The sequence below is a fragment of the Talpa occidentalis genome, unplaced genomic scaffold (genome assembly GCF_014898055.3).
Source record: "Talpa occidentalis isolate TD23 unplaced genomic scaffold, MPIMG_talOcc4v2.1 talOcc4.7, whole genome shotgun sequence".
Classification (NCBI taxonomy): domain Eukaryota; kingdom Metazoa; phylum Chordata; class Mammalia; order Eulipotyphla; family Talpidae; genus Talpa; species Talpa occidentalis.
The window spans coordinates 7,391,980-7,407,951 of record NW_023605083.1 but is presented as its reverse complement, the minus strand read 5'-3'; the positions used below and the strand labels follow the sequence as shown (position 1 = coordinate 7,407,951).

The 15,972-nt window shown below is 42.3% G+C and overlaps 1 protein-coding gene across 1 annotated transcript in view; it reads right to left on the bottom strand.

The window, feature by feature from the left end:
- Positions 1-11,851, bottom strand: part of SCAI (suppressor of cancer cell invasion) — a 123,707-nt gene extending 111,856 nt beyond the window's left edge. The window contains exons 1-2 of the mRNA XM_037491844.1: positions 11,725-11,851; positions 10,987-11,031 (exon numbers count right to left, since the gene is read on the bottom strand). Coding sequence (XP_037347741.1) covers positions 10,987-11,031; positions 11,725-11,777 — 98 coding nt within the window. The 5' untranslated portion in view covers positions 11,778-11,851. The remainder of the gene's footprint in view (positions 1-10,986; positions 11,032-11,724) is intronic.
- Positions 11,852-15,972: the final 4,121 nt, after the last annotated feature.

The following is a 15,972-nucleotide window of genomic DNA, read 5'->3' as shown; positions in this document are numbered from 1 at the left end:
AAAAACCAGAAGCTGTGATGGATGTACACAGTGCTCCTATGAAATGTTCTTTAAAAAAAAAGTTAAACTTGAATGTCATCAAGCTTGCAAAACCAGATCTAACTACCAACTTATAAAACTCTCAGGGAACAGAGAAACATGCTAAGTGATATGATGGGGTTGGGGAGTCAGCAAAATTCAGACAGGAAAAGTAGCTCACAGCTGCCATCAGTCAATGGAGACGGAAGAGGGTTCTAGAGAGTGGTGGACTGTTCTCTGTTGACTGCAGTGGGAGTTACCCAAGTGTACGCACTTGTCAAAATTTCACAGAATGGCATCACACTAAAACAAGTACATTTTACTGTATATAAGTTACACCTCAGGGACCCTCCCTGGTGGCACCAGGGGTTAAGGCTCAACATTATGAAGTTGTCAGCAGCCACTGCAGCACCAGCTCGATCCTCGCCAGGAAGCTGATCCACACAGCACAGCAGACCTCTCCTGTCTCCCTGCTGCTCCCCTCAGCAGTGTATTTCAGTATATCTGCCTTTTCTGCTCCCCACTCTGTCTCTGGTGAATCCTCTCACCACCCCCCACACCTCTGGCCTACACACCAGCTCTTGTATACATAAATAAATATTTTAAAAAATAAGTTATACCTCAACTTTTTAGAAAATTAAATATTCAGATTGTGGCAAACTCTTAATAACAAATGTGTTTTTATCAACAAATAAACAGCATGGGGAAAAAGAGACAGAGTAGGAAAACTATGGACTAAAAAACCTTAAGATCTAATCAACAAATTACAAGTTACCAATCTTATCTGAATCCTGACTTGAATAAACAACTATTTTTTAAATCATTAGCCAACTACAGAAACCTGAGCACTGATGAGATGCTTAATAACGTTAAGGGAATATTGCTAATTTTTAAGTAACTGTTAATAGTATTATGGAGCTATCCTTATCTTTCAAAAACACATATGAAGTAATTCAATGAATAATATACATGTACTATGCTTCATGTGGATCAGGGAGATTATGGATGAAACAGGAAGGAGTTGATAATTGCTGACGCTGGATGACAAACAATTATAGTATTTTAAATTTGTATCTGAAATTTTCCTTATTAAAAATATAAATGCACAGGGCCTCCCCTGGTGGAGCGCTGGGTTGTGAAGCTGCCCACAGCCTCTGCAGCGCTGGTTCAATCCCCAGTCACTGGCAAGGGTCCCACATGGCACTCAGACCTCTCCTGCCACGCCCGCTGCTCCCCTCAGCAGTGTATTTTATCGGTATGCCTCTTCTGTTCCCCGCTTTGGCTCTGGTGAATTCTCTCACCCTCCCGTGCTTCTGACTGTATCCAGTGCTTGTATGAACAAATAAATAAATCTTAAAATATATATATATATAAGTGCACATATACAGAAGTATGTATGTAAAAGAAATGGGGTGTTGGAAGCTAGCCGACTTAGCCTTCTTCTGGCATCCTACCCTTCAGGGAATGTTGAATTAGTCCCAGGGAACCTTTGGCTCTTTTTGAATACCTTTCAACATCACTGCTTGAGTTATTCTAAGGTCTACTTTTGAATAAAATATTACCATGAAACTGCTGACTACTTGACCACGCTATCTTGGGGCCCTGCAGAATCTCTTTTCACAGAGCAGTGTTTTGGCTTTATGCCCTAGGCTTTCACTGACACCTACTGTAAGAAACAGCTTTACCAAACCCCCAGCACTTCTATAGGGATGTTGTCGAGACAAAAAACAACACTATCACAAAGAAACTCTAAGTTAGAGGATATTCCTGTGTTTCAGTATAGACTGAAAAACATTTCCCTAGTTTTCCATATAACTACTTCCAGAATCTCAGTTTCTCACTGAAGGACACCGACAGAGATCTACCAGATCTATCTCCTAGAGGTAAGTACTACTTGCTTGCTGACTACCTACAGAGAGGCTGCAATGGATAGAAAATACTGCAAAGAAAGAATATACTAAGGACTGGAAGCAGTTTGGTCTACACCCGCTCCACATTACTGTCACATTCCATTGTCTTCATCACCTTTTACTCAACATGGCCTAGCTAGGGTAATTCATACATTTTCAAGACTTGAATCACTGATGACTTCAAGCCTTACCTCTTCTCAGCTCCAGATCCTGTGTCTTCACCCACCTGGTTAGAGATGGCTCACTGAAGCATTTTACACTCCACATAGCCAAAATAAGCTTACCTTTCCCCTAATATAATCTTCTTAAAGATTTATTTATTTATCCATTCATTTATTTATTATTTATTTATTTATTATTTATTTATGCAAGCACTGGGTACAGATAGAAGCACGGGAGGGTGAGAGAATTCACCAGAGCCAGAGCGGGGTGCAGAGCAGGCAGAAGGACCAAAGTACACTGCTGAGGGGAGCAGCAGGCGGCAGGAGAGGTCTGCGCGCCATGCGGGACCCTCCTCTGGTGGCTGGGGAACAGCCGGGGATCAAACCGGCGCTGCAGGGCCTCCCCGGTGGCGCAGCGGTTGAGTGCTGGGTTGTGAAGCTGCCCGCGGCCTCTGCGGCGCCGGTTCGATCCCCGGCTGCTCCCCGGCCACCGGAGGAGGGTCCCACATGGTGCGCAGACCTCTCCTGCCACCCGCTGCTCCCCTCAGCAGTGTGCTTCGGTCTTTCTGCCTGCTCTGCTCCCCGCTCTCGCTCTGGTGAATTCTCTCACCCTCCCGCACTTCTGACTGTACCCAGTGCATGTATAAACAAAACAAACAAACAAACAAATAAATAAATAAATAAATAAACATGCCTCTATTAAAAAAAAAAAAAAAAAACAAACAAACCGGCGCTGCAGAGGCTGCGGGCAGCTTCACAACCCAGCCCTCAACCACTGCGCCACCGGGGAGGCCCTCCCCTAATATAATCTTATGCCTCCAAACTTGAATTTGTTTCTACCACCTAAGCACCCATCAATGTCAACAGATGAGTGGCTAAAGAAGATGTGGTATAAACACAATATGGAATACTACACAGCTATAAAGAGAGACGAGGGCCTCCCTGGTGGCACAGGTGGTTGAGCGCAGTGTTTTGAAACTGTCTGCAGCCTCTGCAGTGCAGGTTCGATCCCCGCCAGCCGCGGAGCTACCCACATGGTAGGGCAGACCTCTCCTGTCTCGCCCGCTGCTCCCCCTAGCAGTGTATTTTGGTCGGTCTGCCTGTTCTGTTCCCCACTCTATCTCGGGTGAATCCTCTCACTGACCCACACATCTGGCCTGTACCCCAGTTCTTGTATAAAAATAATAAATATAAAATCTTTAAAAAAATAAAATAAAATAGAGACGAAGTCTTGTCATTTGTGACAACTCAGGTGGAAATGAAGGTGACTGTGCCAAGTGAAATAAGTCAGAAAGAGAAAGAAAAATACCTTATATTCTACTCATATGTGGAATATAAAAAACCAAGCAAACGAACAGACAAAATTAAACCAAGTCAAATCCTTAGATTGTGACTATAGAACTGAGGTTACCAGAAGGGAAGGGGTAGGTGGAAGCAAAAGATGGAGGGGACCTAATGGACTGTGATGGGGGATTATTTGTACATTGGTGCTGGGCATGGTGTGGTAACACACATTTGGAGATGTGTGAACAGGTAGTCCCAAAACATAAACATTGCTGTAAAGCAATGTTACTTCATTTAAAAAAAAAAAGATAGGGCCTCCCCGGTGGCACAAGGGGTTAAGACACAACCTATGAAGCTATCAGCAGCCACTGCAGCACAGGTTCGATCCCTGGCCAGGGAGCTACCCACATGAGGCAGCAGACCTCTCCTGGAGCACTCGCTGCTCTCCTCAGCAGTGTATGTCAGTCAATCTACCTGTCCTGCTCCCCACTCTGTCTCTAGTGGATCCTCTCACCTCCTACACCTCTGGCCTGTATCCCAGTTCTTGCATGCATAAATAAATCTTAAAAAAAAAAAAGATAAGGGCCTCCCCAGCGGAGCAACGGTTTAGCACTGGGCTGCGAAGCTGCCCGCAGCCTCTGCAGCCCCGGTTCGATCCCAGCAGCAGACGAGGGTCCCACATGGCGCACAGACATCTTCTGCCGTGCCCACACTCCCCTCAGCAGTGTACTTTGTCAGTCTGCCTGCTCTGTTCCCCGCTCTGGCTCTGGTGAATTCTCTCACCCTCCCGTGCTTCTGATTATACCCAGTGCTTATATAAATAAATAAATATATCTTAAAAATATATATATAATAAAAAAAGATAATTTGTTTCCAGACTACATAAAGAACTCTGAGGACAAACAATGGATAAAAAATTTGACAAAACACATGAACAGAAATTCACCAAAGTTGTCATATCACTGGAAACAAATACAGGAGGCTCAACATCAACATTAGTCATTAAAGTAAGAAAAATTAAAATTACAACCATGTGGATGGTACAGCTCCTGGATCTCTCTACAGGCCCTGAATACAGACCGTGGGGATGGTTTCAAGGGTGGACATACGCATCAAAACACATAAAACTGTATACTCTATGTACAGTTTATGGTATGTAACTACAGAAAAAGAATGACAATAACCAACTACTGGCAAGGATATGGAGCAAATGAAATCCCATACATTGCTGGTGGGAATATAAAAATGGTACAGCCACTGTGGAAAACACTTTGGCAATATCTTAAAAAGTTAAACATACACTTACCATAAGACCCAGCAAATCCATTCGTAGGCATTTACTCAAGAGAAATGAAAACACATGTCTGCACAAAGACTTCACTCAGATGCTCATAACAGTTGTAGTCATCCTAGCTCCAAACTAGGAACAAGCCAAATGTCCATCAACTAGTGTAAACAAGTTGTAGAAAAATCATACAATGGAATAAATACCTCCTCAGCAATAAAAAGAAATTAACTACAGTCACGAACAGTAACATGGATAAAACGACGAAGAATTATGCCAAGTGTACAAAAGACTAAATACTGAAGGATTCACTTATATGAAGTTATAGAAAAAACAAAACGACCATGATTTGAGGAAAAAGATCAGTAGTTTGTCAGAACCATGATTACAAGGTGCAAATTTGGGGGTGGGGATCATAGCAGCCACGATGTTCTGTGTGAAAACTGAAGTGGGAGGTGACACAACAACATATATTCGTAAAAAAATTTTAAAATTGTATACTTAAAATGAGTGAATTTTATTATATGCAAATAATACCACAATAAAGCTGATTTTTAAAATAAAAGTATTTAAACAAACCATAGTCACAGTGATTTACTGAATCAAGGTAAAACAGGTAATTATTAATTCATTGGATTCTCTTAATAAGCCACTGAACCGAATTCTCCAGCAGAGTTACTGCTAAAGTACCTATGCTATGTGAGGCATGTTGCAGGTGCTGGGACTAGAACAGTAAAGAAGACAGACCAAAACCTGCACTCACAGTTTATACGCTATTAGGGAGTAACAATCCTAGGTGTCTAAGGCAGGTAACATTGCAACCTGCATCTTGCAAAAAAGCAAACAGGTTCAGAGGTTAAACACTTTGCCCAAGCACCAAAGTCATTTGGAAGAGCTGGGATTCAAAGACCAGGATTTCTCAACCTCAGCATCACGAACAATCTAAAATAAGTAATTCTTAGATGTAGGAGGCTATGCTGTGTAATACAGGGAATCTGGCAGCATTCCTGGCCTCTGCCCCCTAGACACCCCTAGTTATAACAACCAAAAAATGTCTCTAGACATTGTCAAATGTCCCCCTGGAGGGAAATCTCCCCCAGCTGAATAACACTACTTAATCTCTAAACACTGACACCATTGCCCAGGTTTTTAAAAACACCTTTCTTCCCAGACCTGACACTGCCCAGGTTCAGCTCCTGAATTCAGCTTACTAACACCCCATCATCAGGCAGTCTATATCCATGCTGCTCTGTCTGCCATTACAACAGTCACACAACCACCAAAAATAACCTAACCCCCGGGAACTAGATGATGTCTACAGAAATTGCCCTCACTACCAACATGCAGAATTACTAGAACCCCTTTATACATACGTGCATGTGTGTGTGTATAAGCATATATACACACAATCATTACCGTGTGTGAGTTATATACTCTTTTTGTGTGTCTCTCTCTCTTGCCCGCTAATTACATGTGCTGCTCCCCAAGAGGGGCCATATCTCACTCATGGCTACATCCCTAAAACCCTGAAGCATTTCAATATTTTTGAATTCAAGTATAAATCAAACAAATCACAAATACCATCACAATGCTTAGATTCCTTTACTTTAAACATATCACACACACACAAAAAAACCCCAAAGCATCCAGTAAAATTTTAATCACATGAATCCTATCCAAACAAACAGATCTTGTTGCAAATAGGATCTGAAAGAATTCTCTAACTCGTAACTCAGACATTATTAACAGACATATTGAAGAATTCAGAATTTTCCAAAACTACACAAGATCCAATTTCCTAATTCTATAATTTCTTCCATTCTAGTACAGTTTATCAGGGGCACTGAATAGTATCACATTATTTTGGACCACCAAAGCTCGATCCCACACTAACTTCCCCTCACCACCAATTCATTTATTGGTTCACTACAGTTTCCTGAGCACCCCTGCAGTGCTAGGGGCACAAAGATCAACTAAGATAAGGAAATATAAGTTTTAATTTGGGAAATAAAAACACATGGGAAGAATAACAATAGGATATGAAGTACCTGCTTGTCTCAAATTATCTTTATTTTTTTTTAACTGTCGTATAGTCTGGTCTGCACAAGTAATATTTTCAAAGGATAACTAGGACACTAATGTTTATCAAAAAGAAAGGCTTAAAATCCACTGCCCTAAAACTTGGCAACTGTTTTCCAAAATATAACTGGGTATACAGTATAAGAGTTAAAAGGTCTACACAGCAGGCCAACTCAAAGGAATACCTAAGGCTGCATTCTGCAGTTAATTCATCTTTAAGTGTTCACCATGAAGTCACATCACTTGATATTGAGAATTTCTATGACCACAGTAAGCAGCTGAGAATAACAACTATAAAAAATTTCCGGCAACAACCATTACTCCTTTTCTCTATAACCTATCTTTAGGGTTTTAACGGGCCATTTTTGTTTTCTATTTTTAGAGCAGTCCCCAAACTGCTTTTCTGAGTCTTAGTCTTGCCCACAGGACTTCTTTGGAGATGTATGCTGGCTGTCCCTTCAAGTCAAAATCCTTTCCTGGTGAAGATCTGACCTTAAGTAGACATTGAGAACACACACCCTCATGATTCTTGACTGAGAATATAGGCTTAGACTCACTGCTGCCTGAGGCTTACCAAATCCTGGTCACAAAAAGTAATATTCATTGAGAATGACTTAATGACTGAATCATTCAATACACCAGTCAACCATTTTCTAGGTGCCTGGGACTCCTCTAGGTCTGGGGATAAGCAGTGTTCTTGCAGCTTATTCATCTCCCTTTATCTCTGATCCTAGCAAAACCATCTGTGAGCTAGCTCTAAATCACATACTTTGGAGCTCTAAAGAATGTTCACTGACATTACCTGAACCTAGCTTGAGATCATTTTAATAAGCCATCTTTAAACACTCACTACTATATCTATCATTGGGATTTCCCCACACATACCAAAAAAAAATTATATATATGTAAATATATATATGTAAAATACATATTATATATAAAATATATGTGTAAAAATTATATATGTGTAAATACATGCATACACACACACACACACACACGTAGTGTCCCCACTATGAAAACCAGTGAAAGAAATTCTGCTTAGATCCGAGAGTCAAAAAACGTTGTGCTTCTCTTAAACAACATGTGTTTACTTTTATAGACACCATGAATCTGGAAGCTGAGCTTCATTTTCTTCTTGGCTGTGTTCTAGGAAACTCAGAGTCAAATATGGAACCCACCTTTAATGACTGTGCAATACTCTATAGTCTGTACACTAACTTTGCCATTGGTTTAATTTTATTATTCTTCTCTCATTTCTTCTTTGCCTTAATATCATTATTTTTACTCCTTTAGGCTATATACACACACACACACATAAACACACACACATACACATATAATTTGAAAAGAGGTGGGAAATTATAGATATTTGATGTGTTTTCAAACCTGAAATTTACTGTATAATTCATATGTGCCAGGCAGGGTACTAAGCCCTTTACAACCCTAGAAGGGTTGAACTATTATTATTTCATCATACAGAGGAGATAACTGAGGCTCAGAGAGGTTCTTTAACTTGCATATGATCTCACAATTTATATTTGACAGAGCTAGGATTCAAATTTAGTCCAAACCATAAAACACAGATGTGTGTAAAAGCTAGCATGGGAGCAAATAAGGTTGAGCACAGGAAGGAGGTGAGGTGGGGAAGTCCACCCTGAGGATGTTAATGGTTAAGCTAATTTCTAAATATCTTAAAATATTTTTGCCTGTCAAGCAGCAAAAAGAAGGTATGCTGGAGAGAAAGAGAAACCATGTGCAAAAACCCCTATGCAAACAGAATATAAGTTCTGGGAATGGCAAAGGGAATGCAGAGCTACATTCAGCAATTAACTCCTTGTGAAATATTCACCAGGAAGATAATTCATTTAATTCTAAACATTTATTCTTTTTTTAAGATTCATTTATTTATGCATACAAGATCTGGGGTATAGGCCAGAGGTACAGGGGGGTGAGAGAATTCACCAGAGACAGAGTGGGGAACAGAACAGGCAGATTGACCAAAGTACAATGCTGAGGGGAGCAGCGGGTGAGACAGGAGAGGTCTGCCCTACCATGTGGGTATCTCCCCGGCTGGCGGGCATCGAACCTGCACTGTAGAGGCTGCAGTTTCACAACACGTGGGTTGCTCCCTGGCTCGCCGGGAATCAAACTTGTGCTGCCGAGGCTGCGAATTGCTGCATGGTGCGGTGCTTAACCCCTTGCGCCACCAGGGAGGCCCTAATACTAGATATTTAAGAGGCCCATTATTGAGAACTTCCATACCCAGTGTAATAAGCTATGGATGGAAAGGTAGGAAGGAGTGAGATAAAGGTAGTCTCAATAGGTTCAACCATCTGAATTATGTCCAATAACCAATGGGAGAACCACAGAAGGATCTTAAGCAAGAGAATTACAAGATCAACTTAGATAATGCAGTGAGTGAATTATAGACGTGAACACATAGGGAACCCCATCAAATGAGGGCCTCCCTGGTGGCACAAGGGGTTAAGTCCCAGCACTGTGAAGCCATTCACAGCCACTGCAGCATGAGTTCGATTCCGGCCAGCCAGGGAGCTGATCCACATGGTGCAGCAGACCTCTCCTGTCTTGCCCACTGCTCCCCTCAGCAGTGTATTTCTGTCAATTTGCATGTTCTGCTCCCCACTCTATCTCTGGTGAATCCTCTCACCCCCTGAACCTCTGGCCTGTACCCCAGTTCTTGTAAGCATAAATAAATCAATCTAAATAAAAAAAAGTTTACTACGAGGGGCCAGTAGCAGGGTAGTGAGAGTTAAATAAGGGCTGTCCAAAAGAAATATAACACGAGCCATATATGTACTTTTTAATATTCAGACAGCCATGTTAAAAATAGCCAAAAAAAGTAAAACTTTAGTAATATTTTTATTTAATCCAACATATCTAATATATTATTTCACAATGTAATCAGTATAAAAATCAGTATTGAAAAATTTGACATTTTTTGGTACTAACCTCAAATCTGGCATGTATTTTATACTTTGAACACATCTCATTTTGCCATGAAATGTTCACTGGAAATATTTTACTGTTATTTAAATTTCTTAAAATTTACAGATGAAAAATTAGATTCACATACCCAAACCCAAGCTGTTCCAAACATACTTAAACACTTTCCAAAAAGGAGTCAAGTTTCAGTCTTTAAATTTAAATTAATTACAATTAAATTAAATTAAAAATTCAGTTCCTCAGTCATGTGAGTCACATTTTCAGTGACCAACCATCACATGAGGCTACCATACTGCACAGTGCAGGCCTAAGAGTGGCAAAGGAACTTGGGCTGTTGGCACTGCCACCATCAGCATTTCACACCTACCTACTGTTCTAACATGAATAACTTACTAAGTATTCATTATGACAGGAATCCTACTTGTCACATCCTCACTACTCTAGCTAACTTTCTCTAGGCCAGTGCCTACACTTGTGAAGAGGAATCTTGCAATAACTACACAGAACTGCTATGTAGGACCTGACACATGGAATGCCCTAGAAAATGTTTATGTGCCAGATATATGCTCTTCTTCATTATTCAAGGAATAATCCACTTGTTTATAGACTACAGAAGCCCACTGTTTCTATTTCCCCATGATTCAAATGTTTATTAGTTTATCTACAGTGAAAAGAGACAAAGCAATAAGAAAACCTATTTTCAACTGCATGTTTATTAGCAGCGTTATAGTATAAAGGTCAGGGCGTAAGCTGTGGAATAAGACAGCCTGGATTGAAAGGCTGGGTCTATCATTTTTTAGATGTATGATCTTGGGAAAATATCTGGCCTCTCTATGCCTCAGTTCCCTCTTCTGCAAAACGGTGATAATGGTACATACTTCCTTGCGGACTTAGAGGAATACAGAAGAAAATATATAATTAGAATCTGCACACAGTACCTGGCACATAGTACATGTTCAATAAACATTGTTTTTTTTTTTTTAACAGAGCTAGTGGAGAAGTTGAAATTATTATGACTAAAGTAAAAGAAAACTGTAAATTCTCAAAAATTACCCACATCTCTTTCCCATGTTATCTTGGAAACAAACAAAAAAAAATGTGTACAGGACTTTTGAAGTCCTCAAAAAAAAAAAAAAAAAGATCTTACATGCATTGAATTCATTAGGACAGGAGCGAAATAAAAAACTTCATCCGCTGACAGTATATAATTATGCAGCACAGCATAGGTGTAGCCAAGCAAATGGAAAAACACGAAGCAAAATAGGAAGGCCTTTTGCCTTACCTGCTTTTCCGTTTTCGAGGTGGTTTCTCCACTGTGCCCGTCAGTCTACAGACCAAACAAATAAGATGGTAACTAAAAGTAACCAACAGGAACACATCGCCAGACCCCACCGAGCCAGCCAGGAGCCCCGTGTGCACCCTGCAGGACTACAGGCTCGCTAAAGCCACACCTGACCTCGCCGACGCCTGAAGCGCTGCCCCCTATTTACCAAGCCATCCTGGGACTCGCTGCTCCCCGAATGTCTTCTCAGCAGCCCAAACCCCGCTCTGCCGTCTGAACCCTCGCTCCATCCTCAGCAACTATCTGTCACAGCCCAGCTCCCCCAAACCACCCACCTCCACCTACTCATTGTCTGCCTCGTCACCCCCGCCAGCCCCTCCGACCTCCCCTCGGCCGTGCCCACCCCTTGGCGAGCGCGCCGAGCCCCCGAGAACCCCGCCCCTCCAGGCCCCGCGCCCCCCACATTCCACGGCCCCTCCGCGGGGCGCGCGCCGGCCCCTCCCGCCCGCGCCCCCAGGCTCACCCCTGCGCGCCCCGTCCCTCACACGCCCCTCGCCTCCGACCTCGAGGACGCGACGCCGTCCAGCCCGCCCCTCCGCCCTCAGGCGCCCCCCGGAGCTCCCCGCGCCCGAGCCCCCCGCCCCTCCTGCCTCGGCGCCCCGAATGCTCCGCGGCACCGCGCCGCTGCCCGGGCCGCTCCCGCCCCGCTGCAGCCCGGCCTCCCCCGGCGCGGCCCACCTAGGGGCCAGGCGACTCCGCGGCTGCTGGGGCTGCCGGGCTCCTCTGACCATTCGGCTCCGGCTCCGCCGCGGGAGCTGCTCCGGCGGCCGCAGGCTCGCTCGGGAAGCCGGGGCGGCGGAGGCTGGAGTAGGCGGAGGGGCGGGAGGGGTCTCGCGCCTCCGCCGGGCTTGCCGCCGGGCCCGCCCCCGCGCCCTTGCTCGGCTCCCATTGGCCAGCTCCCTAGAGCGGCCGAAACCCCGGGTGCTGATTGGACGCCCGGGCCGTCACATCCCGCCACCCAGAGTTTGGTTGAGACTGCAGGTGGCGGCGGAGGAGCCTCAGCGAGCGCGAGGAGCGCCGAGGGGACCGGAGCGCCACCGTGCGCCGCAAGGCGGGAACTGCACCTTCGGCGCCAGACACCTGCCGGCAGGTTCTCCGGGCTCTGCATCCAGCATCCCACACACCTGCTGGCGCCCCCAGCACTGCACCACACCAGGATTCCAAGCCAAGCCCTGCATTTCCCAAACTTCTCGGGCAGGTGCAACAGCGAGGCGGCTCTCCAAAATGAGCTTCATTTTTAACCACCGCGTGTGCAGCCCATCTCTGCATCATGCTGAAATGTCCTCAAAGCTCAGAGAGCCATCATTGAGGACCCAGCTAGACATTCTAAGAATTCACCAAAATAAAGCGTGGTTTACTCACTCAGTCCTCTGCAGAAAAGAGCATAAGCTTGGGTGCACGTTTCCAAGAAAGCAAGAGATTTAAAAAATTACCTTGGCGGGGAAAAAACACCTCAACATTGTAAATAGGATTGAAGCCTTGACTAAAAGCAATGTGTTCCATTTTGAAACGTCTAAATACAACTTGGGTGTGTGCTAGCCATCCTGTAGTACTGCAGATGATTATGTTCTAAGCCAGTTTATTTTAAAATTCACTGCATTTTTATTATTGACAGACCTAAGCATGCCAGGCTACAAGCACATAAGCACAGTACTAGTTACCTTTCCTTTTCTACTTTAACAAGTTCATCTTGGAAAATTAGCTTATTAACATATAAAATTGTTCTTTAATGTGGTATCCTTTCAACCTTTCTACATTCCTTGTTTAGTAGATTCTTGGCATCTGTTTGGAGCTAGGAGGCGTAAAATTTAAACTACTTCCATTTTATCAGAGCACTCATGCATCAAAAATGTGACAGCCTTACTGATCTTCACAAATGGCAAAAAAATGAGGATACCAGTTGTTCACAAATTTACTCTATGTAAGGGTTGTCCTTTATTTTATGATGGCTCTTTGATGTTCAAAGTGACCTTCACTCTACGAAGCAGTAAATTGTATTGAGATTTCTTAAATGGCTTTGATGGGGGGAAACGTTATGAAACCTCTATTGGTTCCCCAAATTAGCATTTAATGTAATCCCCAAATCAAAGAACCACAAACCACCTCAATCCCATTATCATCACTCAAAAAAGGGGGGAAAACCCCAGAATTATGTCACACAGGGTGGTGGGGGCTAGGGGAGTAAGATGTGAGGGATCCTGATGGGGAGGTCAACTCATTAGGAGACTAATTTTAGAACATCACTCACTCTTCCTAAAACATGGGTTAAAATCTTGTGTAGTTTTCAAGGTCTTTCATAATTGGCCAATGCATGACAGGCTACTGTCAACAGAACTCCAGCTATTTATAATGCCTTCCCAAGTAACACCCTCAAGTTGTCTTTGTATCATGTATATTCTAGTTAACCTCTGAGTCTATGCTTTTAGTAAGAAATACAGATCCCATCCTTCGTCCACATTTAACTCACATATCCTGTTAGTCTTTCCCAATTACTCCACTCTACATCGAACTTCCTTCTCCACATTTGTTCTTACATAAGCTAAACTGTGTTATCAACTACATATTGCCTTGGATTATTCTTACTTCCCAACTGCATTGAATTTGGCCAAATGGTATATGAGTAAGCCTTCAATAATTGGCAGCTTTAGGACAGGTACAGGGTGCTTTATGTGAACTACTTTTAATCCTAAAATCAATCCCATTTTAGACATAGAATTCTAAGATTCAGAGAAATTGAACTTCCACAGACAGGGTCACTGCTACCACACCAATATTACCTATGAGGGTTTAAGATGTATTCTCGTGTGGCCTACGAGGGTTCAAATTCCAGCTTTCTTGGGCAACTTTCAGCAAACTACCTATCCTCTCTAAGCCTGTTTCCTTCTCTGAAGGAAAAAAAGACAGTGTAGTCATAGAGCTGTAGAAATAAGGCATGTGCAGCATCTAGCTAAGTGTGCTCAATATAGGTTAGCTACTCTTACTGGCAGAGCTGGCTCTTTACTTAGATCGGATCCCAAAGCCTATATTCTTTCCACTATCCCACAATGCTCTAGGGCAGTCTTTTATATCCCATTCCCAATTTAAAAAGTAGAGTGCTGAGAACAACAGTGGGTGCCCAGGGATTGAGTAGAATATACTTATGTAGGAAATAATTTTGTTGACACAAATTCATAAATTTCATGCATTTTTAAGTTAAGAAAACACTACAATGATCTAAGCCAGCATAAGCTTACTCTCACAAGGGGAAAATGTTACATATCCATCCATTGACAAGTAAATAGAACACTTCAGTTGAAAAAGGGACGAACCTTCCCCAAGCATCTACTGTGTTTAGCATCGTACTAAGGGGCTTTCCTAATCATTTTTAATGTTTACTGATACACATTTCATCAGTATGACTGCACACTGTAAAAACACAACTGAAAAAGTTGTGACCATCTCATGATGCATGATTTTGGGACCTGGACCCAAGATGTAACAGTGAATATTGCCTTTAAAGAACTAAAACACTTAGCTCAGAGTCAAATACAGAACAAGGAAGAGTTTCACTTCTGTTTACTAGTCAAGCAACCAAGAGAAGGAATAAGCATTTTTAATTTAAACTGTGTTATATAAAATGCTAACTTCTTGTCAGAACATACTACAGACTAAGCATTAGTCTGACAAACCTCCTATAATCTCTTTATTAATTTACACTGAGAGGATGTAGCACCATTCATCCAAAGAACTGAAGGTGCTTTACAGACATTAGCATTTAAAAAACAATTACATTTAAAAATCTGGATTCTTGCTGTTAAATCTCTTCAATTCCAGATATACAATTTTCTAGAAGATAATGGAAAGCACTTCTACTTCTGACAAAGAAAATGGCTCAGAAAGAGTTCGGATTTGCTTTCACAATACAGGCATTTTCAAAAACTGGTGCTGGGCTTACAAAGCAAAAACACAAGTATTCAACAGTATTTCAAACCTTATTTCAAGAGCAAATCCCAGGGTTTAAGACGTCAAAAATCTTTCAACAGTTGTAGACATCCAGACGGAGTAGGAGCTGATGCAGGTTGCATATTAGATGTGCTCTTGATCCAGGCTTTTTAGGATCACACCCAAAAGAACACATTTAGAGTGGTGAGATTTTTCAGGAAAAAGCATTAACCTATAAAAAGCTAGCCAAGAGCATATCAGGCAAATAAGGAAAGGGAATAATTGGCAATTAAAAGTAGACAGTTCTCACTAGAGCCTAGGACACTTTATTAGAAACCAAGTATATTATAGGCAAATAAAAATAGTTATTACCCCCATTAATACAACACAGGGAATTTTACATTCAGCCTAGAGGGAGTAACAGATGCTCCTGCCTACAAATCTATGACTTGCAAGTATCTTCCACCACATGATTATTCGATATAGTACATAGCCCTTATTTATTAGAGGGATGCAAGCACTCCTTTCAAACTTACAGTCCAATACATTCACTCTCTTTCCCCTTTACATGTCTAATAGTAAAAACTATTCTTTTCATGCAAAAAGCCATTATTCAATTGAAGAAAAAAAACTGGGCAAAACAGAGATGGCAATTAGGAACGGACAGAATATTATTGGCACATGCCCAACTAATGACAAACAAAAGCAGTACACCATGACTTAAAAGTAAGAGTCACATTACAGGGATAACTAAAACAACTACACCAATCTGAGCTAAGGAGTGTCAAATGGGAAGGGAGAGCCGAAGGTTACTGGCTTTATTGGTACAACTTAAAAGCAATGAGAGCAAGCATTTAAATACAACTTATGGTAACAGAAAAAATACTGCAGAGAGCTGCTTAAAGACCACACCAAGTTGTCTGTGTCGTTAGTTTCCAGTGTTTCACATTTACTAAAATACATATCCCTGTAAGATAAAAATACCTTTCCCCCTGAATTACACTG